The sequence below is a fragment of the Tauraco erythrolophus genome, chromosome 25, assembly GCF_009769465.1.
Source record: "Tauraco erythrolophus isolate bTauEry1 chromosome 25, bTauEry1.pri, whole genome shotgun sequence".
In the NCBI taxonomy this organism is placed as follows: domain Eukaryota; kingdom Metazoa; phylum Chordata; class Aves; order Musophagiformes; family Musophagidae; genus Tauraco; species Tauraco erythrolophus.
Window position 1 is genome coordinate 1285806 of NC_141489.1, and position 26913 is coordinate 1312718.

A 26913-nucleotide genomic window follows, 5' to 3' on the forward strand; every position below is an offset into this window, starting at 1 on the left:
AGTCTTTTGGCATGTGTTCATTAAGTGTTTCCAAAGTGGTTTGTTCCAGGCTGGGAAAAGGCAGCTCTGGTGTTAAAACAACGGGCTGTGGCTTCCAGCTGGCAGATTTTGTCACTTGTGGATGTTTAAAAGTGCTCGTGTGCTGTTGGGATGCAGCTGGAGGCCTGGGTGGAGAAAGGGACAGGAAGTTTTAAGTTCTAGATTTATGATCCGTGAGAACTCATCACCACTCTCGAGGTGGTGGAGCTGTCCTCTGCAGAAAGCGAGACGAGCTGCGTGGTGGGGGCAGGTTAAAGCCGTTGCTGTAACAGGCTGAGCCTCACAGGAGCCACCCGGGGTTCCCTGCTGTGCCGGGGGCATCGGCTACAGCCGCGTTTCCAAGAAAAAGGTGTGTAAAACCAGAGCGAAAGAGGAGGACTTAAAGCGGCGAGGAAGGCTTTCCTGATTCCTCGTGAGCTGCTTTGTTGGGGAGGCAGAGAGGGATTGTGAAAAAGTAAAGGTGAGGTGGAACGTGTGCTGATTGCAGCCCCTCGTAGAGTTGGAAGCGTGACAGGGATCCAGCGGCTCCGGAGGAGGGAAGGGAGCGACCTGCGAGGGCCAGCGTGGTGTAAAGAAAAGGTTCGGCTGCGTTTTGGGCTGTCACAGGCAGGGAAGGTGGGGAGCGCCGGCTCCGTGGAGAATCTACCCAGGGAAGGTCACAGAGAAGCCATTCCCCATCAGTTTTTCATGAAAGTCTGCAGGAATTAATGACACCAGCTCCTCTGCAATGTGATGCTGGAATATTCAATGGGCTTTTCTACATTTAAGGCCCATTGAAAAACTTGAGGCACCGTAAGAACTTCCTGTACCTCCAGTTTTCAGACGGAGGAGGGATGAACTTTATTTGTGACTCGCTTGCCACTGCACTTAGTACCCACTTACTGCTTTTTCCCCCCATAATTTATGCATGTGGCATTCCTCTGCTGCGAAATAGGCCAAGGGACGCGGGCAGCGATCGCGGAGCCGTCTGCTTAATCCGTATAAGCCTGCGCCGTGCGCGGCGTCCAGTTGGCAGCGGAGATAATCAGCCTACAGGCAGTTCAAATGCTCGTTACAGTACATTTTATTCGTCAGTATTTAATAAGTAATGATTCTGAAAAGCTCGGAGCGTGGTCTGTGCCCATACCATCTCCTGCTGTGTTCCTGTCAAAAGGGATCAGTTAAACTGGGTTGAATCTGGTCGATTTTTGGATGAATACCCACCAAGGAATCTCTAGATGCCATAAGAAGTTGCAGTTGTGGAGTAGGAGGTGCTCTTTTGCTTGACTTAGTCCTACATAGTGCAAAAAAGAAAGGGATGGCTCTGTGCCTGGAAGCTGGGCACGGCTCTCCGTGGCTGGGCACACACCGGCGGCGGGAGTGGAGTCCCCTTCGCTCGGATCACGGTGGGTTACGCCGTCGCACAAGGGGTGTAACGCTCAGAGTGAGGGGTGGGGATCACTTGTGGATCTCTCGCTGGCAGTAAAATAAGATCTTTCCTCGTAGCGTTTTATGAGCAGAATGATCAATCGCTGCAGATCCAGCAGCTGAGCTGCAAATGCAGATCGGAGCAAGCCTTTTCTGGAAAGAAACCTTTCCCATTATCTCAGTGCTTTGGCAATTTGTATCTTCGCTCGTTACTCATCCTGTGAACTTGATGGGAATTTGCAGCTGGTGTAAGAGGATCATCTGCTTGTCCAGCACCTGGGGCCAGCAGAGCTCGGCCACCAGGATTCCATGCAGCTGGAGGAAAAGAGGCAGCAGGAAGCAGGCAGGGGAGGCTCTGCAGCCTCTCCGCTTCCCCCCCAGGACTGACTTGCTTCTTTCTGGGGAGCAGCGGGCAAGAAGGGAGCTGTAAAAGTTGGGTCCTTGATTCTTCTGGCTGCTGGGCTGTAGGATTTGTTATTAACTTGTCTCTCTTGTCTCCGACCTGATTGCACTTTCCACTCCGCTGGCATCTGCTCATCAGCAGAGCTCCTGCTGGTGGAGCCACACGGATGGCCCCGAGCGGGTCCGGGTCCGTTCCCTGGTGCGTGGTACCGTTTTGCACAGGGCAGCCTGGAACACTTCAGGCACAGAGGAAAAAATGGGGGAAAGCCAAAGGGATGGGCATGTAATGTTTTTAAGTCACAAAGATTAAATACTGCTAGAAGTTGCTCACAGAGATTCTGGCACACGTCATCACGGCACACAACTCCACTACAACTGTCTGCCACCTTTCCCTGAATTTTTCATAGCTCCTTTATGCTCTCTGAGCAAACTGCAGCACAGAGCTGTGGTGTGTCATGTCACCACCCTTTGTGCTAACAGCTATGTGACAAACTTTCTTTGTTTTCCATTGTCTGACTTTACCTTGTGCGAAGCTTCATTTTATACATCTCTTCAGGGACCAGTCTAAGTGGTCCCTGAACACCAACAACAGCACGAACGATGTTCTGTGGTTGTTCAGAAATGGAAGTAGGATTCCAGAATTAGTAGCTAAAAATAAAAAAGGACATCACAGAACCAGTAATGCTTTCACAGCTGCTCTTCAGTTTTCCAATTTCTGTCGTCAGTTTATTAGCGAGATCTTGCTCCGTACTTTTTGACTCGAGGCCTTGTACAAATCTGGCAGGTCGCTCCGTTGTTGGGACTGTGAGTTCTGGGATCACAAAGCACTGCGAAGGGCACAGGGTCAGTGTTCTGGTGGGGCTGGGGCCATGGGACAGCACCACGTGCCTTCCCGGCACCGTCACCTCCCCAAACGTGCTGCGCCAGCCCTCGCGGGGCACCCCCAGCTCCAGCGCTTTGCTGCTGGCAAAAGAGCTTGTGACACAGCTGAGTGTTTTCGAGCAGCGCTGCTGTTAAGGTAATTGTTTGTTATTTGCCCTGTATCCTGAGCATAGTCACTCACTAGTGACCTGGAAGGAAAAAAAAACACTTCACTGCTTCCACTTAGTCTGTTGGGAAATCCAGTTACACCTCTGAACGCCAGTTTGGTTTTGTCCCTTTCAGCTGTTTTTTCAACCTGTGATGTGAATGTCTTTCCAAAAGGTGAATGGGAATAGCCTTGGTTTTGCCATCAATGTTTACCAGATGCTCTGCAGAGGAACCTGTGATCGGAGCTAACAGGCTATATTTAAATCGAGGTGTTTTACGTTTACCGCACGGTTCTTGGGGTGATGTCGTTTTTCCCAAAACCTGGTCGACAACTGTCAGTGTGAGTAACTGTGTCCACATTGTGTGTTGTAGGAACAGTTGGAAATTCCTGCTTCAAAGCACACGTATGCTTGCTGAAAACCTCTCCAAGCTGATCTCTTGCCTGAAATTCAGGAACACTGGAAGAATAAAAACCAGTCAGTTGTTTTTTCTTGATTTTTTTAAAAACGTCAGTAAACACTCGGTGGTCCTGATTCCTACACACGCTGACCAGTCACCTTAACTGGGAGTCCTCGTTGGGCTTCAGAGGGCCTGGGGTCAGACCCAGTGAGCAATCTGACAGCATGTATTGATGTTAAGGAGCCAGAGAGAACAGATTTTAGAAATCAGCTACAGTAGATTTACTTTAAAACGTGTTCTGTTTACCAAATCGTATATCAAAGATTTAGTTTGGAGAACTGGAAGCTCAGTATGCTAACGCAAATATTAATGTTTATAATTATTTATTCTTAGAGGTAAATATAAAGGAAATAATAAGCCTGACCTTTTTTTTTAAAAAAAAAAAAACTGTTTGGATCAATTTGGCTTTTAAAACCAGTTTTCCATCCTGAACTGAATAATTTGAAATCCATGAATTGTCATTTACAATGATATTATTCCCACAAAATCTGGGTGAAGCTGGATTACTACCAGCCAAATCTGTAGATGCTAAGGCAGAAATTTGTGTTAAATGTGCAAAGACACAAGGGTGGCTGACACAGAACCTCTTGAACTCTTGCGCTCGTTGCATCTTCACAGTCATGAGGAACCTGGTGGGAAACTTCTTCCCATCCTGGTGCAAAAGGATTGACGATGGGTGGGGGTAAAAAAGATCCATGTACACGTGTTGAAGAACACACTGCAATGAACTCAGATACCTCGAGCAGGTATCTTCAGGTTCATTTCAGAAAACATGGATAAATAAAATGCGTTATGCTTTTAGAATCTTACAGTGCTCACTTCATCCTACCGTACCCTCTTAATTTTGCCGCTAGTTTGTGAAGACTGGTGATATATACGCTTTTTGCCCCTCCACCTGTCACTGTCTGCAGTCAAAACCATGTTTTGAAACAGTTCTTTTGACTGGGTGCCTTTGGATGTTGAAAAATGAGTGACTTATAAAAGGGAGGGAAAACCAAATTTGGTCCTGGAGGTTTGTGTCCAGTTCCTTAAATGGCTTTGTTCTGGTAAGAGTCAGAGGCCAACCAATAAAATAATGTGGGGGGGGAAAAAAGTGCTAAGCTGACAGGAAGAATGGAACCAAATTCTCACGTAGTACCCCCAGGTTACAGAAAGGGCTGAAGTTTCGTGTGAACTCAAAACCTTTGGGTCCTCCGTTTGTTCTGAAAGTTTCTTGACTTTACTGAGGAGGAAAGTAGCCACAAAACTGTTCCATAAGCCTTTGGATGGTCTGTCTTGGCGTGTGATGAGAACAGACACAGGAGATAATGTGGTCAAAGCATTAACGAGTAGCTTCCTCTCCTCAGTGATAAAACGTGTCTAAATTAGGGCAGCACCGGGGTGGATTTAACCTATTTCGCAAGGCGATGCGGCCACAGCAGTGTTACCAGAAGGGAACTGGGAGGCTCTTGCTTTTTAACCTCTGTGCAAGAATCGAGCAAAACCACAGAGGTCACAGACTTCTCAAAAATCAAGTAATGAAAAGCAAATATGACCATTTTCCTTCCACATTACTGAAAAAATCATGGCATCTTCTCAGCTCTCTCTCTTCAACAATCCTTTCAAGCTGCACACCTTGAAAAAGTGGCGTTTCTCGCTGAGGTTGTAAGAGGTACGGTGCTACAAATTCAACATAAAACTGCATTTTAGCTCCATCTGTGGGCTAGTAGGAAAAAACACAGGGACTCATCGCAGATCGAATCTTGTACCGATATCGTCGGTGTCGGAAATACAGGCTCTTGTTCAAAAGTCCACAAACAAATCAAGCTCTCTCATCAGCCATGGCAGAACACGTTTGTCCTCGCCATAGCTGACTCAAACAGTAAGAGGTTTTTTTACTCAAAAGTAAGGTTTTGCTTTGAAATGTACAGGAATTTCTGTGCTTATGTTACCAGGCTCTGCTCCCAACTAAAAACAAAAAAGGGGCAAACAGTAAACCAACACAGAACTAGCATGTCTACAAAGCTGCGTAAGTGAAACGGCTTGGGATTACGCAGAAAAATTCTATGCAATTATGGTGTAGGAGTGATTTTTTTAAAAATTATTTTAAAAGTTAGTGTTTCTCAGGTGTTTTCGGGACGTTTTGTGGGTGGGCAGGTGATATTGGTGAACGGGGTTACAGGTGGTGGAAGGGGGCTCGCTCTGCACCCATGCGTGTTTGCTTCGGTCATCTCTCTCATGGGGAATTGTGCTCAGACAGGAGCTTCCTTTTCAGATCTTGGCTATCACCAGAATTGTTCTACTTCACTTTATTAAGAGTAGAGATTAGTTTGTTCTCTGAGTTGCCATCTCTTCTTGGTAGCAGTTATTTAAGGCTTTTTACAAAACTAGGAGGAGGCTGTGTGGATAAACACAAAAAACTTGGTTAATATTTTATCCCAGAATAGAAAATAATTATTTTTTTTATCAACCCTTGCAATAAACATGAACTTCACAAACCCACTGCTCTACAAAGGGTATGTGCATTAGCTTACTAGTGAGTGAGCAGTCTTACCATGTACCATAAACTTATATGCCTGAAACATTTCTCCTTCTCCTCGTGAGGAAGAGTGCAAGTGTAGGCTCCAGACATAGTCTCCGTAAAAGCCATCACCATTAGCTTTCCCTTTTCTGCAAGATTCACATTCTTTCGCCCTAGAATAGAAAAAGGAAATGCTTCATTAGTGGAAATGTTCATTTCTGCTGCTCTGCTCGTTTAGAATATTTGAAGGTGAGATCAGGCTCTTGTATCTAATGGCACTCATTTGCGTTGCTCTACAGCAGTCTAAAGTTTATGACCTTTAGGACCTATTGCAAGTTTCCTTCTCTCAAGCTTCTGAAAATTTTAGAGGGAGAAGAGAAACATAGTCTAAGGCCAGAGCTCGTGGAAAAATTTGACAAGGACCTAGTGACTATTTGGACCCGCCATCCTATTGCAGGGTGGCATCAACAGAAACAAGGAAAACATGATTTCATGTACAGTAATCAACTTAGCCATTTGTGGTTGGCTTTTCCCCTTGTAAATAGAAAACAGAAACTATTTCTCTATCTCAGCATATTTTCCTGACTGCCTCTGAGTTTGTGAAAAAGTGCAGTAAAAGCCCATTGTATTAGTGACGGGGGAAAAACTGGCTAAGGCAGGCAGAGTGGAAATCCTTTGTAGTCCGAAGAAAGTGACTAACCTTCTAAATTTTTTCCATCTGGACCAGTCCACAAATACTTGGGATCTACTACTTCTTCTTGAGAATGGGCCAGATCCATATGTACTAGAAACAGGCTATTTGTAAACACCTTAACAAACACATTAACTGCAATACAAGAGAATAAGGTAAACGATGTGAAGTGTTTATATGGAATGAAATCACCCAAATATTAATTTCAAACCTAAAATTACCTTAAATATATTTTTATTTTCCATGCCCGGACTTGAGAAGGATGAGGTTAATCTTTTCTCTCCAGTTGCTCTTATTAATATCACGGAACTGTCCACAGCGTCGTTGGTGCTGACTGCACCCAGGAGACACCCGCGTGCCGCACGGGTCGTGGTGCAGGGTCACAAAAAAACCCTGAATTTTGAGCCTTTTGCAGAACGGGACCCTCACTGAGAAGTTAAATTTTCAGAAGTGCTTATAGGGGCATCGTGGGAGAAATGTATTTCTAAACCCACTCCCCCCTTGTTACTGGGATTGTGTTCCAGAGTCTCCAGCACGACGTTAAGTTTGCTGGTGTCACTTCCACGTGTGGCATTGTCTACGTCATGATCACTGTACCTAAAACTCCACTTTGAAAGTCTAGTAAGACCTAAATATATGTGTATATATAAAAAGAGAAGTTTATCTTCATGTCCGATACTGCCATAAACATAATTCTCTTCCATTAAATCAACAGAATGTTGCTCTTCCTTAGGTACAGCCCTCACTGTAGGGAAAATGTCTTTGAATATTAGAGAGAAACCTAAATGTGTGATTGTTGACCTTTCTTTTCTTCTAGAAAGTTTTCATCTCTTTTTCTTTCTGCCCACACCCTTTTCTTAAAAACAAGGGCTTCCACTTATTGCTGACTTGCACGTTTTTGCTGCTTTCGTCTTGATACACCAGGTTTCAAACTAGCCGAGCCTTTCTCCTCACAAAACACCAATGTAATGGTTGTAAAATCTAACTGGAAAGCTGAGGCTCTTCACAATGACCCCGTAGAGAACCAGGATGGGTGTAGCATGGTGACTGTGGGATGGTGTTGAGTCTGGAAGCACCTGTGAGGTGGGGAGATGGCGGGCAGCTGCAGAGGTGGGAGATGGAGTCCAGAGGAGGGCCACGAAGATGATCAGAGGGCTGGAGCTCCTCTGCTATGGAGACAGGCTGAGAGAGTTGGGGCTGTTCAGCCTGGAGAAGAGAAGGCTCCGGGGTGATCTTATTGCAGCCTCCCAGTGCCTAAAGGGGCTACAGGAAAGCTGGAGAGGGGCTTTTTACAAGGGCGTGTAGTGACAGGACAAGGGGCAATGGCTTTAAACTGAAAGAGGGGAGATTTAGGTTAGATATAAGAAAGAAATTCTTTACATTGAGGGTGGTGAGGCACTGGAACAGGTTGCCCAGAGAAGTTGTAGATGCCCCATCCCTGGAAGTGTTCAAGGCCAGGCTGGATGAGGCTTTGGGCAACCTGGTGTAGTGGAGGGTGTCCCTGCCCATGGCAGGGGGATTGGAACTGGATGATCTTTGAGGTCCCTTCCAACCCAAACCATTCCATGATTCTATGGCGGGCAGCCGCTGAGGCTGGGAGGGTTCCTGTGCCAAGAACCCCCCGGAGATGTGGAAATCACACCTTCCCATCTCCACGGGCTTCTATCACCGTGTTGTCCCACAAAGCACAATGTCTCTCCGCGGACCTACGGAGCACGGAGGTGGCTGCAGCCCCTGAGGTGCCCGGAGAGCGCACCCATGGCCGCTCTCTCCCTCGACACCCCCAGTCCGGGCACCCCGACCCACCACCATCCCCAGGATGTGCCTCGGGGGGGGTGAGCGCAGCTTCCCGCCACCCCCGGCCATGGCACCGCCTGCGCTAACGGCTGCCACGCGTGGGTGAGGGGGCGGGGGGGCACTAACGGCCCTTCCCGCCCTCGGCGCCCGCCTGGCGCTTCCCGCCCTTTCCTCTCCTCAGCCCCTGTGAGGGCGGCGGGGGGCGGCGTCTCCCCCCACCTCACCACAGCGCTCCGAGCGGGAAAGGGGGGTCCCCAGCGCCTCGCTCGGCCGCCTTTTTTCTTCCTCACTTTTCAAAAAATACCTTTATTTTTCTTTTTTTGATTTTTTTTTTTTTTTTTTTTTTCCCCCACAGGCCTGTAAAGTGCGGGAAGGACGGCGCCGCTCCCGCCGCTTTCCCACAGCCCCGGGGCTTGAGAAACCGCCGCGCTGCCCTTCCGCAGTGCGTAGCGAAATGTTATTTTTTTCGACCAAAAAAATGTTATTTTTTTGAAGGTGGCGTTTCCAGATAGGAAACTGCCTTGGGGGGGGTGGAGGGAAGAGGTTCAGGCTGTGGTTTGGCTGCTCGGGGCGCTCAACCCAACAAGCTACCTCGGAACGCCGCGGTGGAGACGACGGCCCGGATGGGCCGTCGTCTCCACCGCGGCGTTCCGAGGTAGCTGCAAACTTTTCGGCAGGTTTCTGGAGCAAAGTCATTATGGGATGTGTACTTTTCGTCTTCAGAAAACCCATTCCTGCCACTTGCTGTGAGAAAGACTGAAAATAAGAGCTGGGCATATCCTGTTGGTTCAAAACCAGAGCTGAACGCCACGTTATTACTTGAAGTGCTTTTTTTTTTTTTTTTTTTAAAGTCAGTTCGTGTTTTGGAAGACTTGCGACTTCGAAACTCTCAAAAGTAGAAATGTTTTGTTTTTAGAGTGAATACTCAGGAAACACAGCTGAACGGGGCGAGGAGGGCGCTTGAATTCGACCACGCCACACCTCGCCAGACACTCCAGGCTGAGCTTCTGCTAATTAGCTAAATCGTATTTATCGTGCAGCCCCCGTCCAAAAATGACGGAATAGTATTTGCATAACAAATACAGAACCAGCCAACACAGGAATGGTAGTTATTTCTGTAGGGAGCCGTAAAAGTTTTAACTCCATGCTTCAGTGTAAAAAAAAAAAAAAAAAAAAAAGGCAAAAAGTGTGAAAAAGAAGGTATCGAATTATTGGTGGAAAATACTTTTACTCGAGCCTGGTGGCATTGTAAAGTTGTGTCCCTCTTGTTTCACGTCTTGCAAAACTCGCTGCTAAATGTGTGCACTGCCGCTTTATTTCGCTTCTGTCTCTTCGCAGGGAAGTGGCCACGCTTTCTTCTTCCTTAGACCAAGATATTAGCTCTCCAGTGGTCGGTTAAGGTATAAGAACTATGTCAGGGTTTTCATTTTTAATTTCCTTGAGCTGCTGAACGGTTCATACTCAGGACCACCTCAAAAGGTCCAGCGTTCCCATGTGTTGAATGTTTTCAGTTTTACTCAAAGTTAACATTTCACGCTTATGCCGTGCAGGCAAAATGATTCAGTTTTTAACGTGCCTGCTATAAACTAGTCATATTTCAGCTTGAACATCCTCTGTTTCTGGGGATGTTTATACCCTATTGTTATGTTAACTGTCCTAACGAGCCCTTCGGTCCTCAGCTTGTTAATTATTACGAAATAGTATCTTTACCATAAAGCTTTGTCTGCAGGTTTGAATCTTTATAAACTCAGGCTCCTGGTCAGTGTCTTTAGTCGAATGGCTCGTTCCTTTTGAAGTCTGTGATATTTCTGAGTTACAGACTGACAAATTGTCGTTATGGATTTGTAAGCTCGGGGGAGTGAGGCGGAAGCTGGTTATCTTTAAGAACAGGGTAATGGTGGGGGGAGGATTTAATAGGACAAAATGTGAAGTCGTGTATTTACGAATTACTAGATGTTTTTGCCAACAGCTAGAAGCTCTGTCAGTAGGAAAAGATTCAAGAGGGAAAAAAATCTATTGTGAACTTGTTGATCATGGTGTGCATAGATGTTTTATCATTAAAAAGGCAAATATTTTATCCTAGGAAATAAGTAGAGGTATGTCCAGGCGTACAGGGCCATGTGAATGACCTGTGCAAGGCTCTGGAGAGATGTTACCTGGGATGTAGAACACAAGTTTTGTCTCTGATCTTGAAGATGAGTGACCTGAAGCAGAGATAGTGCAAGGGTGGCCACGATGAACGTCGTGGCGGGTTTTTATAGGCGAGCAAACCCAGGCTCTTTTGATTTCTGCCCTCAAAATACAAGCAGAGAAAAGACATAATTGATTATCTGATGGTAAATGTGAGGGAAAGTGAAGACTTAAATTGGAGAACAAATCTGGCAGTAAGAGAAAATGGCCCTGAATAATCCTGGGATGGAAAACAGAAAGGGGTTTCTGATCATCACACAGCAGATTCCAGGGCTTCCTTAAAGTTCATAGGAACAAGAAACCTTCCTAATTATTAAACGGTTCTGGAAGGGGAGTACAGGATTGTCTGGAACAGCAGAGAATTGGGCTTGATTATCCTGGATGTCTTTTTTTTAACATTTTATTTTCAGAATCTTTTCCCAAGTGATGGAAAAGCATCGATTTAAGAAGCAGTCGTCGACACAACGCAGAAAGTGAGTAGGAGAATCACGTTTCCATGTTGTCTTGTTGTCACACACCTGAGCTGTGGTAATTTGCACTCGCTGTCTTTGGTTTTATATCCAAGTGCTCAGGTCAGATCACGGTTTCATTTGGCACTTAGTTCACTTCTAGACTCTCAAGTCACAGGAGTGTTATTACTGGCTTCCAGACCCCTTTGTGGAACACGTGTAGTAAAGGACCAAAATGCACTGATGTCCATCAATCTTACCCTAAAACATTAATTTCTCAGTTTTAAAGTACAGCTGAGAGTTGCAGGGCTGAAAAACCCAACCCAAAAGCACAATGTGACAAAACGAGTAGAAAACTGTAACAAACCGATGCGGCGATAACCCCGAGAGTCCAGAGGTGCCCCTGCCTCGGTCCCGCTGATGATCACCAGCCAGCTCCCTCTTGGCAGCGTCCTGGGTTTGTTCTTCCGTGCTCACTCTCAGCTGTGACTCCGGCTCATCGGAGTTCGAAGCTGCAGACGCGAACTCTGACGTCAAAGCATCCCGGTACGGCCTGTTCCGCACCCGTGTTCCGTGCTGGCCAGCTTTTGCCTTTTTAGGCCTTTTCTGGGTAAATATTTCTGGCGAAACAAATCGCCACGACTAGTGCTTTGCTTGCACATAGTCACGGCCGCGTCGGTCTGGCACAGCTCCTGTTTCCTCGTGAATCCCAGATGGGTTTGGGTTGGAAGGGACCCGTAAAGGTCACTCGGTGCCACCCCCTGCCCTGGGCAGGGGCATCCGGCACCAGGTCAGGCTGCTCCAAGCCCTGTGTAGAGTAGAGTGCCCTTTCAGACTTCTGTCTTAAACGTACAAAAATGACCATTTAACGATCCCCCGAGTATTATCAGTAAAATGAATCTTTACTTTATTAAACCATTTTGTGACTCGATTTTCTTCTGAATAGCAGTGCTATTCGGTTAAGAAAAATAGCGAACTTAAGTTCGATTTTAATCTTATCCCAGTCGTTTACCGTCGACGTACGGCCCGAGGAGCGCGATCTGTTAACGAGCACCACGGAGAAAGCGGGGTTTGTTCAGCAGTTGAGGCTGCTTCGCCACGTTCACACGATGTGTAAACAGAGCCGGGCACGCTGCACGCAGAGGAAATCATGGATGTACAAGTCGCTCTTCCACGCGCGTGGGTGCGGTGGCGCGCGATTGCCACACCAGTTCGATAAAGGCTGAGACGACTGGGCTCTGCAGTGTGAAATGAAATGAGTCACCAGTCTGCCAGCGCCAAAGCGCTGTGTGTTGCCCGGCTGCGCTCCCCGTGGGCATAGCGACTGTCCCTTGAGTGACCCAACCCCAGCCATCGCGCGCTTCCTCACGCTGTTTTGGGTGTCAGTGCTTGCTGCAGGCTTCAAAGATGAAATGCTAAGTGATTTTTTTGGCTGTCTGTCCATCCCGGGTCACGGGTTCGTTTGTCTTGCTGACAACCCTTCTGCAGAAGGTGCTGTCAAATGGCGTCCTGCCTGGCAGCGCTGAGAGAGCCGGGGGAAATGGAGCGCTCGTCTTGTCGGATACGCTTGCGAGCGGAGGCGTGGGTTAGAGGGAGTTGCTGACGGAGCTCAAGACGTGGTGGGCAGCTGGGGATGGGAGCCATCATCCGATGCCTTGGCCCCAAGCCCTTGGGGTGGGCTCAGTGCTCCTGGAGCTGCTCCCCTTGATGCCGCTGCTGGCGGCATGCCTGCCCACGGACCCGCCGCGGCTTCTGTGCCTGGGCAGCCGCCTCTGATGGCAGGGAAAGAGCTATTTCCCGTGAAGCAGAGAGGGATGCTTTCGCTGAAGGGCAGGGTTTGCAGTGGTTTGGTTTGGTCCCTTGGCGTGTTGTGCGGGACCGGGGTGCTCCCGCTCTGCCCCCCCGGGGTTCACCTCGCAGCCTGCCCGGCGCCGTTGGGCTCCTGCTGTGGCACGGCCTCGCTGACGGCCTTGGCCAGGCTGCTGGCGGGGAGCGTGGCACTCAGCTGGCATCAGCCGCCCGTTCCGAGATGCTCTTCCCGCTCCGATGCCGTTTGTCCTACGGAAGCGGCGGGCGCTCCCGCAGCCCCTCCGGGACGGGCGCTGTGCCCGCGGCCGCCCCTGCCCCACCGCACAGCGGCCATCGCCTGGCACCGCCGGGCCAGGACCGGGGCTGGGACCGGGGCGGCTCCGCTCGCCGCCGCCCGGCGCCGCTCTCCGCCCGCCCAGCGCCGCGCCGGATGTCGCGGTGCCCGGGGAGGGGACGCGGGGCCGGTGAGCTCCCGCCGGCAGTCCCCGAGCGGGCGGGCAGGTGCAGCCGGGAGCCGCGGCCGGAGCATGGAAGGTGAGACCCGACCCCGCTCGTTCCCCGGGCCGGGGGGAGGAAGGCGCCGCCGCTCCCCCTTTCCCCCCGCCGGGCGCTCGCCCGGTGCTCCCGCCGCCTCCCGTTGGCTTCTCCAGCGGCTTCTCCAGCGCTTTCCGCAAACGTTGCAGCCTCTGGAGAGAGATCTAACCGCGTGTTGCAATGTAACAGGAAACGAGCAGGGCTTTTTCCCCCCTCTCTGTTTAATTTCGGAAACATCACAGTATGGATGATAAAGCTGGGGTTAGAGCCGGCTTTATCTGCTGTTCGAATTCTAGTTTTTAACGAATTAAAGGGATGTTGGTTTCTTTTCGCTTGTAAAACGTGCATGGAACTTTCGGAGCCAGCAAAAACCAGGTTCCGAGTTAATCCTGGGCTACGGCGTCATTTGCTTTTGAAGAAAAGCAAAAGTACCAGTGTTTTTTACAAACCTGGCAAAGCAGCATTGCGGAGCATCACTTGGTGTGTTATTTTAGAGGTGGATATTCTTATTTCAACTCATCCTTTTTACGACTTGAGTTGGGATTCTGCTGTGTCTCAGTGACTTGAGGTTTTTGGTTATTGGAAGCTGGCTGCAGTTGTCTATTTAAAAATCACTTTCCTTTGCTGAAGACTTTTTAAATGTCTGTATTTAAATATTTACTCTCATAGAATCTGACTTAATCGAGACTATCACTGCCTGAGAGTTGTAACTAACATTTTGAAAGAAGGGGTCTGGCGAGTTCATCACTTTAAATGCAGCCTCATTTTCTCGACCAAGTCTGGACCATTATACATCTCTGTGGGAGAAGAAAGCTCCTTAGGTGGGTCAGGCATTTTAGTCTCTGGTTAGAAAATAAGCGTGTTCCTTCCACTACAACTGAGATTGAGAAGTCTCTTTTTTGTGTTCCTAATTCTTCTACGCTGAAAAGTTCACACGCAAGTAATCCTTCAGGTCTGAGTTCTGTCTGTGGGACTGTGAGGATCAGGTAATGTGGCTGAGCTCGTTACATTCGGGATGAAGTTCAGGTAAAACAGTGCTGTGTTATCTCTGGGTACAATAACTGCTGCGTATCTCTCTTTTCATGGGTCTTGGGAAAAATCTCTGCTCCACTGGAGCTGATGGGAAATTTCCTGTTGAGGACAAAGGGGCAACACTTCTGCCTTCAAGTTTCTGTACCCAGTATGGTCACTGACCGGGACACGGGCACTGGCAAGAGGAGGTGTTGGAGACGTGAGTCCAGGAAGCCAAACTCTGCGATCTGCTTGGTTGTACCTCTTCGTGACTGCCTTGTTTTGGCAGAGATCACAAGAACTGACCTCATGCTGTTGGTTCCAGTTGTTTTTTAGGATGAACGTGTTGAATTACTAGCAGATGCTCTGCTGTTTTCAGGTCCTGTGCTACAATATGAGGAAAATGCTATCTGTAGTTACACATTGCTGATCAGGATTTCTTCCCAAATTGACATGTGCACTTAAAATGCCTGTGTCGTTTCGGACATTACATGGTGCAAAGTGTTAGAGATCCTATTGTTAGAGTTTACTTGGTTCAGGTACCTTCTTCAAGGCCAGTCAGCGGGGAAATGAGATGGGCTTTCTGTCTTTCATAGTCCAGCGCGGGTTGGTGATGGAAAACGTGCTGAGGTGAGAGAGGTGTGTGGCTTATTTTGGCTTCTTATGCCTTTTAAGACGCCGTGAAGACAAGGGAACAAGCTGCGTTTGCTCCATGTGCTGTGGTAGAAGGACTAAGAGCGTGTGGGATTGAAAAAGATGTCCCTTTCACAATGCTGTTGGGGTGAGAACTGCAGCTGGCAGTAAAAAGGCCAAGTTGTGGTTTTCACTTTGGAGGAAAACAGGTAAGATTGTAACAATAATTCGAGATGTACTTCCCGTTCTGTTGGCTGCAGCTGTATTGATAATAGAAGGGTAACAGTATTTTCATTAATTTGAAAAACATCAATTTTAAGGGGCTTAAAATACAGGTAGGCTGGTTTGTTGCTTCTATTAACCAGTCAAATACCAGGATAAAGTATCAATACTAGTATGTATTAAAATGCTGACACACTTTTTTAGCAAGCCATTTGAATATTTTTGCTCACTTTGGCTATTGGCGCAGAGCACGGGATGGCTAAGGATTGGTTTCAAAAGCAGATGAATTTTACTTCTGCTTTGTAAGAGAACCCCGTGCGCCAGCTGCAGCGTGCACAAGACAAGCGTCCCCTTTCCGTGCTCACTAGTCAGTGGATCTCGCTGGAGCCTGGGAAGACTAACGTGATCTGTAAGTGATTTCCTGCGTTGGGCTTTTCTGGACGTTAGGTAGAAATGCAGTTTTATTTGTACAGAATTGGGGATGGAAGCTTCCTAGACCATCTCCTTCCAGCATACTTACGTGGCACAGCAAAGGATCTGGCTTAAAATAGTTTACTTGGGAAAGACCCGAGGTTAGATGTTGAGACCACTAAGGCTGTTAAGAAGCAGCTTGAGACTAATATCGTAAAGAAACCAGGCACTGATGAGTGGATGTTGTAGGCTTAAAGTGATACAAAGACCGGGAATGGAATGGAATGGAAATGGAATGGAATGGAAATATTTCTGAATGGAAAAGAGATGTTGCACAGTGTGTTGTTGTTCTTACCCCTTCAGGATTGTCCTGCCCGTCATGGACAGGAACCTGTTCTGCTCCACAAAATGTAAATAAATCCGCAGAGATGATCTCAAAATTAAATAGAGGTGCGTTGGACTGGTTGAACTGGTCCTGCGGAGGCTGTGCCAGGGCTCAGGCAGGATCGTTCTCCAGCACGTTGTCCCACCGCTGCCCGACTCCGGGGTGCTGCACCGAGCCCTCTGTGCAGGAGCTGGCGCTGATGCGATTCACCCCGTGAGCTGCAGCAGTGTGCATGTCCCCAGTGCAGGGACCGCGTGCTCAGGAGGCGTCCTGGGGAGTACTGGGGGTTCTAAACCAGTTCTGCATCCATTTCTGGGTAAATACATTATCTCCTTTGGAGCAGCTGCATAGAGACTCGAATTCTTCATGCCAGACCTCCTGGCAACCCCGGGCAAAGCAGAATTGCTGCAGTTTCCAAGCCACAGCTTCCCCCCCAGCAGCACCCTTTTTGATTTCTGAATGCAATTAAAATCGAATTTGAGTATTGCAGAATAACGGGGATTTCACTGTCTCGCCCGAAGCTTAATTATTTGTACAATTACACGGGTTTGTGTAATTTAAGTGTGTTATTGCGGTGTAAAATTAAAATCAATACTAAAGAGAATTTTGTTGGTGTGCCCCGTGTTTACTGATGTTTCCTCATCGTTATCTGCAGTATAAATTGGTCCATTTGCTTTGTATCCCACTTTTCCTGGTGTGATAAAAGGAAACAAAGACAAATTAAGAGCTGTTAACTATGGATTTCCTGGATCTTATTTGTTTATTTTAAAAATACAGATTTGGTAAACACTGGAACTTTTTGTTATTTAGTTCTGTGACTGTTTATGACACAGGGCAACATTTTTAGCTCTATGAAAAGACGCTTAATGAAAAGCTTGCGTTCATGCTAAATTTGCATGGAAGGATAGGAGCTCTGCTTTAGTTTTAGGATATGTTTGCTAAGTGCTAATGACTTAACTTCCATGGGGTCAGGAGTTAGACCCTGAAGAGCTCAGGCCACTGCTGGGTGGCCTGAATAAGAAATCCATTGGTTTTTTTCTTGCCTCTCTGGTAACAGCCAGTTAAGAGTAATGGGAACTACTTTAGACCCATTATTGAGAAAGGGGAGCTGAATGCTTTCGTTTAGGAGACAACAGAACCAAACATTTTTAAAAAGATTTGCTGGATAATTCTGTCCTGTTGGGTTTTTTTCCTTCTCTGAGTTTGCATTTATTCTGTTGGATGCATCAGCCCATCCTCTCTTCGAGCGGTTTTTTGGATAGCTTCATCTGACACTAGGCTGCTTTCCTGCCGAGTTTACAGAGCTGTGTATTTTGACGTTGCAGAGACCACAAAAATGTTCCATGTGCAGCGGTGGTAAAGATAGATAATTATGGGGTAAATGTCACTAGTGGTTAACACCTCATGGCCACTGCATGTGTGTGTCTGTTATGTAACTGCCAGGAATGAATTTTATGAGTCCTGGAGCTATTATTTTATGTTCAGAGATGATAAAAGATTTTCTGGTATGTAAAAAAAAAAAAAGGGGGGGAAAAAGAAAAGCTAGAGGAAGGAAAGGAGGAAGGAAGCAGGTAGCTGTGAGGCTGGTAAGAAAATCAGCCCTCCTATCAAAGGCACCTCGAGATGTGGCACTGAGTTGGGACTTATCTGGGCAGGGCAGATCTGTGCCCCCAGTTAAACTCCAGCCTAAATTTGGGCACTGGAGTGGGAGACGTAAATACCTGCGGCTTGTGTTGTCTTCAGAGCCGTGACCACGTGTGTAGTCCTCTAAATCTTGAAAAAAAAATTCCTGATGTGATCTCTATCAGAATTGCTAGATGGGAATTAGACCTGCATTCCCATTAAAACCTGCCAGATCTTGTGAAGATAATGGGGTTTTCCTCTTTTATTGGAAAAGGAATGTAAAAATACCTTCTACTTTGTGCTTCACAGCCATTCACTTTGTAGAGAGTTACTACCACTGTGCAGTGCTCACAGGGTGCAAAATGAGATGTTAAATCGAAAGTGTAAGTTACTCCGTTCTGTAATTTTTTGAGGTTAGAAAATAATACCTAATCCCTTTTTCCAGCACTGAAAATATAAAGAAGTTGTACAATGAAACATAACAATTATTTGGTATTTATTTCTCTGAGAATTTTTGTCTTTCAATTTTGCTTTCCGTCAAGGAAATGGGAATTTATAAGATGATAACGACTGTGTCATGAATGGTTCTAAATATTAAGCAACTCAGACTGCTTTTCCATCTTTTGCAGGTTCACAGGCAGGTATGGACCTAAGGAATCCTCAGGAACAGCCCGGGGCTGCAGGTACTGTGCTGCTCAAGTGATGCTCTTTCACTCTTTCTTGGAAATTTTAAATTTAAATGGAGAAAAATATACGAATTGCAGCTTGTTTAGATTCCCAGGACACTGAAGAGCAGTCACAAGCACGAGGATGGGCATTAAAGGCAAAAAGTAAATTCTAGAATTTAAATAAAACTGTGGAAATTCAGTATAATATTGGGAAATGATACTAAAGGGAAAAAAAGTGTATAGTAGGAAAGGAAATGTTTTCAGAAGAAGGCTGGAAGTTTTGGTTAGGGAAGCAAGAATAATGTGATTCTTTTGGTTGACTGCATTTCTGAAAACAGGAAAGCAAACCTCTTGTGTGAGTTGGACAAGTGTTTTACTTTCTTTTTAATCAAAAAATAGAACTTTTCTTTGGATCCAATGTAATGTTTACCTCGAGAAGGATTGGGGTTTTTTACTGTCCAACTGTTAGGAAGTCAAACAACATTAACCATTTCAACAGCAATTTCACAGTGTTGGTGTGAACTTTAAAAATTCACAGGACGGTTCAAAGAAAACAGGTTTTTTAAACAAAGCACTGATCTGAAATTTACAGAAATATCCATAGTATTGAGTTAGTCTGTATTACAGATTTCATGAAAGACACTTTGTTTGCAAAACTTCACCCAAATAAATTTCACTATAGGTAAAAATGTGGCTTTATTTCAGAGAAGAGAGCCTGGGATTTCCGGGACACACTGCTGCCGCAGTGACCAGCAGGACACTGGGACAATGTTGGTGTTCAAAAAGACACACGTGAAATAAGCAGCGGAGTGCAGCTGGGTTCGGAGAGGCGTCCGACTAAACGTGCTCGAGCAGTTTCCTGGCCTGGGGCCAGAATCATTAATATTTTTTTAATATTTTGCCCAAACAAACGCAGTTGAGCTGCGATTCCTTTTCCATGCTCTGAGGAGCGAGCTTGCTTACCTGCTAACAGCAGCTACCAGAGTACGTATGATATATCGAGTTACCTATACTGGAATTTATTGGAATTCCAATTATTAATTATTCCAATTATTAATGGAATTACTCCCATTTTGTTCTTGCCAAGAGCAATCTCCAGAATGGTTAAATCTGAGCAAAAGCTCAAGACTTGGAGGTGTGCACTGTGTGACAGTTTGTCTGTGACTTTGGGAAGCAAATCCGTTCAACCACACCGCATCTATAGGAAGAACATCGTGGGCGTTGTGAACAATGTTGGGAGTCTGCAGACACTTTGAGGTGATCACCTGGAAATATTCTTGGAGCATAAATAGGTAATTATTGTGGTTTTTTGTTTCAGAAGGACAAGAGGTTTTGACAGACTGTAATCTGAACAATTCCCAGGAAATAGAAAGTATGGATAATGTGGAAGATATGAAGGAACACAATCAATGTAATGAAGAAGAAGGAGGTAAAGTGGAGATTGAATTCTGAAAAATAAGAGTTATTTCGTCTTTTCATCTGGTTGTGCTATGAGAGTGATTAGAAAGTTTATTCTGGATCACGGCTCTGGTTTTCCTGCATGTCTTTAAACGGGATAACAGTACAATCTGTTTAGAGAATTTCGGCATGCTCTAGAGGAGGAACAACTGTTTTCCATCAGGGAACCTCACATGCGTTTTAGAAAGGTCTCTTTTCCAGGATCTATGAAATATGGAGAGCAAGATCAAAAAGCGTGCGCATATGGTGAGCTCTTTTACTGTGTTGTAGCAGACAAATTCTTCAAAGTAGTGTGCGTACGACAAATGCGTGTGGTAGGACTGCGCTTTTTATTAAGGTTGTGAAGCTACTCTGATATCTGAAAAATAACTTGGCAATTTGTATTTATTTTTTTTTAAAAAAAGGGCAAGTTACCTCAAATGCACAGGACAGCTCAGCCCTATAGAATTTAAAACTTGCTGTAATCCTCCTCTTTAAACTGTGGGTCTACAGAAGGTTGGTCAGTTTACCGTGTTCATTGCTTAATTTGAACAGTAAAACCCTCCCTGTACAACTCTGAAAGAAGACACAGGTATGAATAAAATATTAAAACAGTAGCCACAATTTTCAATTTAAGAGGTCCGACATCAATCCATATATCTGTGTATCTTTAAAAACTAGTAGGCCCTCTTCTCCTCATAGATAAACGAAGCAGCTCCTGAGCTCAGAGTGGTCCTACAGCCCCGCAGAGTCCAGCATTTGGACACGTGCGGATGATCCAGATGTAGAGCAAGAGACTTTGAATGTGCTCCTTGATCTAGGAGCTCCTAAACTGAAATCACAGCATTAATAAACATTCCTGCCAGTGAGCTGAGCGCCTTCATTTATGCCAGTTCTCAACCACAGTGAAAAATGCTGCCTGCTAGAGGTTGTGGTATACATCTACTGGGGAAAAGACATGTTACCAGTTTCACGTTGCCTTTCAAGTGCTGCATGTCCATGGCAGTGCCGCAGTGCCAAGACAAATTATGCCTGTGGCCTCGGTTACTAGTTTTGAGGTAGTGTTTATGTGTCACATGGATCAAGTACATCTCTAAGGAATTGTCTCTGTTTTGGTTGTTCGCTGTAGCATAAATGTGATGGCTTTATTTCAGACTGAAATGAAATATTCAGACTTTTAAACTTTTGCGTTGTTGAAGATTAAACTTGTGCCTTTTTATTAACAAAGTACAAAACGACACAAGGTGCTCGGTGCTGCAAGAGTTCATGAGGAGGGTGAAATGAATCTCACTTAAGTATCTGCAGCAGCAGTGTCTAGAACTGTTCTGGTGTCTGGCCTCTCCTGACAGTCAGTGGAGAGAGTATGCAGGTTTTCTGACCAGATTTGCATGTCTGACTTGGATGAAATGCCTCATGGCCCCAAAGTGGCTGCTTCTCAGCGGGGCTCCATTTAGAGTCAGCGGAGAGTCGCTGGGTATAGATGTCTGCGGTGTAGAATCTGGCGTGGGCAGGTGAGTTCTGCTCTGCTTACCCTAAAAAGAGAAGTTTAATGTGTTTATCCACAGAGCATGGAAGGTCTGAGCCTTTTCTACATCCGTGGCACCTGATCTCTCCTTCAGATCCCACAGCACATAAAATATTCGCAGCCGTGCTCCAGCTGTTGTCCAGCCCTTACGCCGTTTCCACTCGCGCTAGCTCGCTTCCTGTACCTCTGCTTTCCCAGTGCCCCTGCCCTTCGCTCCTCCTGGTCATGAAACCTGTGGGAGCCAGGACAGGGTTTCTTCCACAAACCCCTCAATCTTGACCATCCGAGAGGAATTGCTCCAGCTTCTCCCCACCTTCCCATTCCCGGGGCCCTGTCCACACTGCAGCATCATGACATCTACCAAGTCTTTTTTCAGTTCCTTGACTGTCCTCTGCCCTTCAGCTCCAGTACCGTTTCTCAGGCTCTTTTCCATACATTTAAGTCAGGTACAACTTAAACACTTGTGAGAGAATGTTTGTATCGATGATGCTCTTATACACCATTCTTTTTTATATTGCTGCTCATCTCTTGAAGTCTCTTGACAAATTTGTTCTGGAATGTAAATACTGAAAATTCACATCTCCAAGATAAAGCTATAAATACCAATAAAACATCCTTTTGCTCTGGTAGACCTTACCATTAGACAGTTTGTTCATTATAAAGTGAGTATCAACAAGACAGGTACAGTATCTTAGTGTTAAATGGCATGAAACAAAATACGTGTTGTGTTCACTTCGTGGCTCCACGTACAGTTCTCTAAAATCATTCTGAGACCAGAAGCACAATAAATCTTCAATATTTAAGCCCCCTGCACTGGTACTCTGGGCTGTGTGAATATCAGTAGGTGTATTTAAATTTCTTCTGAAAGCCGAGTGCCACTTCAGTTGCTGTTGGGTACCAAAATTCACAAATAATCTTAGCTGTCATGTCCTGCCTACTGTACACCAGTGGCAGCTCCGTCAGTCTCTGAGCAGTCCTCGTGGGTCGATAACTGTCTGTCCACCTTCTAGATAAGGGAAACCACATTCTGACAGTGCTGCCCTGCTGGGAGTGGTGTCGTTCGGGGATGGCTAACCCTGGTAAAAGTGAATATATCTCCAGTATTCTCCAGAATCACAGAGCAGAAATATTGAAATGTTTGTGTGGTTCTTATAAATGTAACTCAGGGTATTTGTGATCCACCTCTTTTGTGCACAAGCACACGACTCATCGTCGATGATAGCCTGTATCACAGAAAAAAATCTTTTTTTTTTTTTTTAAATCTTGAACCCCTGCATGATCCGTGCCCACAGGGATCGTTCTGTCTGCTGAAGGCCCTCGTAAGAACATGAGGCCACTGACTCATCGAGTGAGATCGAGTGTTGGATAGCCTGCTTTCCTCTGCCTTAATATTTGTCTAGAAGATGTTTTTCTTCAGTACAACTATGTCTGGTTTTTCCATGTTTTGTCAAGCATTCACAGGAAGTAGGACTATAGTTTTTTTTTGTGACTCGTGTTATTGATGGGTGACACACTGAATATTCTGAGACTTTGAGCAGAAGTTGGAGCCTGGTCAAACCTGGGTGTTGTCTAACAGGTTTGGTGGAGCCTTTGATGTCAGGTCTGCAGAAAGTGGGCCTGGGATCCTTTCAAAGGGCTACAGAAACTTCATAAAGGCACTAATGAAACCAGTGTGTAGGGCTGAAAAATCCACTTTTTCAGCCAACAGTTCCATGTTTGTACTTCTCCGAGCACGTGCCAGCACAGCGGCCGACGTGTTGTTCCTCCTGTCTCCGTCATCACTGATGAAGGTGAGGTGACACTCAAGGAAAACGATTCCATCTCTCCTTTTATAAACCCCTTTTCAAAGGGCTTCAGCTGTGATGATCACGAAGTACAGGGCGAACAGTCAGGCAGAAGGCGATAGTAAGATGGTAATTAAAAGCTTGATGGAGAAAGGAGAAAAGAAAAAACCTATTTTTTGCCTCAAGGGAATGGAAGCTGCGTGCTGTGGTGCACATGGTGTGTGCTTGCCTGCAACCATAAAAATACACTGTTCCCATGGTGCTTCCTGTATCTAGTCTGAAAAGAGACGAGCGATGAGACAGATATGGGAGGAAACACTTAATTTCCCTTGTTTCTTTATGAGCCCCCAACACTCTTACCTTTGGTGGCCAAAGTTGAAGGGCCCTTAATTTAAAAATTAAATTAAAAAAGCCACGTTCTTTCCTACGGGAGTCACAATCAAGCACAGTGTTTAATTATGTCTGAATTCCCTCATCTGTTGAGGCAGGCAACTTTTTGGGTGTTACGAATGTTAGCTGGCTTTCATGGCTGTGAAACAAGAAGAAAGAGGAGCCACATTTGTGGTTTATGGATGCTAATTGCTGCTGCTTTTAGGTGTGTGGAAGGGGGCGGTTAAAAGGCTGGAGCGAGGCAGGAGAGGATGCCAAACCCTCGCTTCGGCGCGCAGCGAGGTCCCAGCGGTGCTGCTGAGCACACGCACTTATCTGCTCGAAAAGGAAGTGCCGTTTTTTATCAGAATATTACATCTCCCAAGCCCAGACCGAGCCCTGCCGCTCGTGGGACTGGGGTTATCTCACAACATCAGCGGTGCTGCGCTGCAGAAGTTCACTGAACGGGGGATTTCTGTAGGGCTGCTCAGCGGCGTCAGGGCGCTCTGCTTTGGTGGCTCCCCACGACCTGAGGGCCCGATCCGTGCGTTACCAACAAAAGAGCCTCTCCACTTTGTTTTAGCTCCTCGGTGCTGCGCTCCCAGGGGCAGGAATGCTGCCAGGCACGCTCAGCGACATCAACGCAGTCGGTGGTGTCACTGCAGCCTGCAAGTGACTGGCATCAGCTCGGACCGTCCTGCTCAACAGGTAGCCCAGGGCACCCAGGGCTGCTACAGAAACTCAGATCTCCTGATTGCCTTGAAATAATCAGAAAAGTGAGCTGTTTCTTACTCTCATTAACCCATTATACTTCGCAGAAAATAGAATTTGCTTTTGAGATACCCTGACCTATCAGACAAGACAAGGTCTGGAAGGAGAATGGATGCGCAGTGTTATTTGTGGACTCGTTTCCGTAACTTTTTAAACTGCATTTTTCATCGCTTGTTCCACAATGTGCATCTTGGAGTCATACAAAATAATTGCTTGAAATTAAAGGTGAGATAAATACTTAGTCCTTTGACATCAAAATAAAATCTAGTCCAGGGTAGATGAGTTGTGGTGTTTTCCCTCCTCACCCCCCCCCCCCCCCCCAGCAGGAAGTAAGTGAAGATGAAGAAGATGACCCCAGGAACTCAACTCACATGTCACTGTAGAGAATAATCCATTTTTAGAAATACTGGGTGGTGGAAAGGAACTCAGTTCACGAAGATGACTCACGTGTTGCCCCCGAGCCAGGCTGTTTGTTTGGCACAAAACGTGTGAGTTAAGGGGCAGGTTTACTACTGTTTGTACTGCTGGAAAGGTTTTGGAAAGTAGAAACGCATCCACGAGAGTCAAATCTTTGCTAAAATGCAGCAAATAGTTCCATGAGTGTTGGAATTGATGAAGCTGGGTTTCCAGTGGGGTTGTGTCGTGTTGCTGGCTGACTTTTAATTGATTTATGCAAAATTTGCCCCATATGCTAGATGCCACGTTTTACTTCTGTACCTGAGGCTGCCTTTGCCGTATTCCCAACACCATCTCTAGTTCTTTTTTTTTTGTTCCTTCTGCTGCTCTGCAGGAGCTGTTATGAACTTTGTCCAATTCAGAGTTCAATTCCACGTATTCTTGTGGAACAGTCTGTTGGCGCTCCTCACCTGCCCAGTGTGCCAAACACACCGGTGGTTTCTCCTGGTGCAGGAGCACCACCTCCAGGAGTGGTTCTGGGAGATGCAGGTACTGTGGGGCTGAGTAAGCCAGTTGTCAGAAGAATTCCGAGAAGCTTTCCTCCCTGCCAGAGAGGATGGACTTTGGTGTATGGGTCTGAACGTTGCCAGGGGAACAGAGGGTGGATGCATACCCTGCTGTGGAAAACCAGACTAAAAGTAAACCACAAATATTTAATTATAAAAACCTCAGTTTGGAGAGAACGTACTTGCAATCTAAAATTCAAGTCTCAATCTAGATTATTTCCTACTGAAATTGTTTTTATAGTCGAATCAAATCAGTACGCTTAGTTTTGTGAAGATTACGGTGTTCAAAGATTTTGAGCAACATCTTGACCAAACTTGTCTTCAGTTTATGGGTGTTAAAATTCCATGGATATTTCGCACAGATTTCCTGTTCTTCATATTATTCTATTCTCTCTTCACTTGATGTTTTTGCAGTATCAAACACAACTTCTCGGAGTTGAAGCTGGTTTGAAAAAGCAGTTGACCAGGGACGATCACGCCTGAGTGGTCGTATTAGTAATAGGTCCCTCGATGTAACTAATGAAGGCGATTAGCTGAATTTACCGCGTGGCCTTTCTCGGTCTGACTGTTGGGTCCAGATGTTCTCTGATTAACTGTCTAATTGAAGCCTGATTTAACGGTCGCGACTGTATCTGGCTTTCTGGACTTCAGGAATTGTAGTTTTAGAAATGTTTTCTCTGAGTGATGATAACTGTAACAGAAGGGAAGAACTTGAACAGTTTCATCTTTTACTGTGTGTTTTTTTTTTTTTTAAGAGAGAGACTTCAAAGATCTTCAGATTTGAAAGGATACTATTAACAGGTGTCATAAATGAAACAAAATTCATCTGGGACAGGCTTTGGAAAATCTGGGCAATGTAGACCCAGGGATGTGGGATGGCGTTCCCTCTGATCTCCTGTGCGGCGCTGGGGGTACAGGCAGTTGAGGAAAACCAGCAGCTATTAACACTTCTTTAATTTAAAAAAAATAAATGATAAAATCCTGTGATGGTGTTAGCGTAGGACTAACCTTAGTTTTGTGGCTCCCGGTTACGTTGTCTCAGGTAATAACATTCTGCTTCCCCAAATTCCGTTGGTGGTGTCAGTTAAATGCATTATTTTCCATTTCCTTCCCCAAACCATGGCCAGTGCTACTGGTGGTGCTGTGCTGTTGTCCTGTTTAATCCCAGCCTGGGTAGCACTGGGTTTTGGATAACACGTTTCCTTTATCCCTGCAGAAATTGGTAATAGATGGGAAATGTCGGGTATGAAATTAGATTTAAACAGGAATATACAGATTTATAAGAAAAATCCTTGTCTTTGAGTAAGATACTTTAAGAACTAGTTACATAATTCAAGTTTCTTGGCTCACATGAGCTTGGAGATGATGTGTGGTGTTTGATTATTTTTTTTTCAGCTTTGTTGTAATTAATTGTACAACTAGATAAATTATACTGTGTTTTAATGATAGAAAGACACTGGTATTAATGAAGTAGAAAATACACATCCGAGTGCTTGGAAAATGATGCCTGCTTTGTGGTGTTTGTTTTTTTTTCTTTCCAATTCTCAGGGCTGCATTTCAATTTGATTGTTTCTATTTTTGTTTCAAGTCACAATAAAAACAAGGAAACTCATTACCATAGAGCATGCACTCCACAAAGGGGAATTAGGAAAGGTTCTCTCCTATTTTTAGAAGTGAAATTTCCACCAGGTGCATACTGCACTGGTTCATTTAGGAATTACCACTCAAGTGTGCTTTACACAGTATCTAAACAAAATCAGTGCTTGGGTTTTGTGCAAAAATGGACACTGAACAATTACTAAGGAG

General features: G+C 45.8%; 2 protein-coding genes across 3 annotated transcripts in view; one reads left to right on the plus strand and one right to left on the minus strand.

Annotated features, from left to right (window-relative positions):
• Positions 1–2577: 2577 nt before the first annotated feature.
• Positions 2578–8393, minus strand: ZPBP2 (zona pellucida binding protein 2). The gene is made up of 8 exons (XM_086626313.1): positions 8330–8393; positions 7194–7287; positions 6537–6664; positions 5870–6009; positions 5268–5283; positions 3921–4054; positions 3167–3319; positions 2578–2709 (listed from the first exon to the last, which is right to left on the minus strand). The coding sequence occupies exons 1-8, from the start codon at positions 8391–8393 to the stop codon at positions 2578–2580; spliced, it is 861 nt and encodes a 286-aa protein (XP_086482439.1).
• Positions 8394–18220: 9827 nt separating this feature from the next.
• Positions 18221–26913, plus strand: part of IKZF3 (IKAROS family zinc finger 3) — a 28645-nt gene continuing 19952 nt past the window's right edge. The window contains exons 1-3 of one of the 2 annotated variants that reach the window (XM_086626444.1): positions 19601–19688; positions 20925–20958; positions 25759–25763. In XM_086626444.1, the coding sequence (XP_086482570.1) occupies positions 19634–19688; positions 20925–20958; positions 25759–25763 (94 nt within the window). In that variant the 5' untranslated portion in view covers positions 19601–19633. Of the gene's footprint in view, positions 18275–19577; positions 19689–20924; positions 20959–25758; positions 25764–26913 lie in introns of those variants that run through there. The other variant, XM_009979155.2, reaches the window with a different exon arrangement.

Coding starts and splice junctions, on each gene's coding strand:
- ZPBP2 (XM_086626313.1), bottom strand. CDS start 8,393: ATGGCCGGGGGTGGCGGGAAGCTGCGCTCACCCCCCCCGAGGCACATC. Junction 7,288..8,329: donor CATCCTGGGGATGGTGGTGG/GTCGGGGTGCCC, acceptor TAATATTCAAAG/ACATTTTCCCTACAGTGAGG. Junction 6,665..7,193: donor TATGGCAGTATCGGACATGA/AGATAAACTTCT, acceptor CTCTTGTATTGC/AGTTAATGTGTTTGTTAAGG.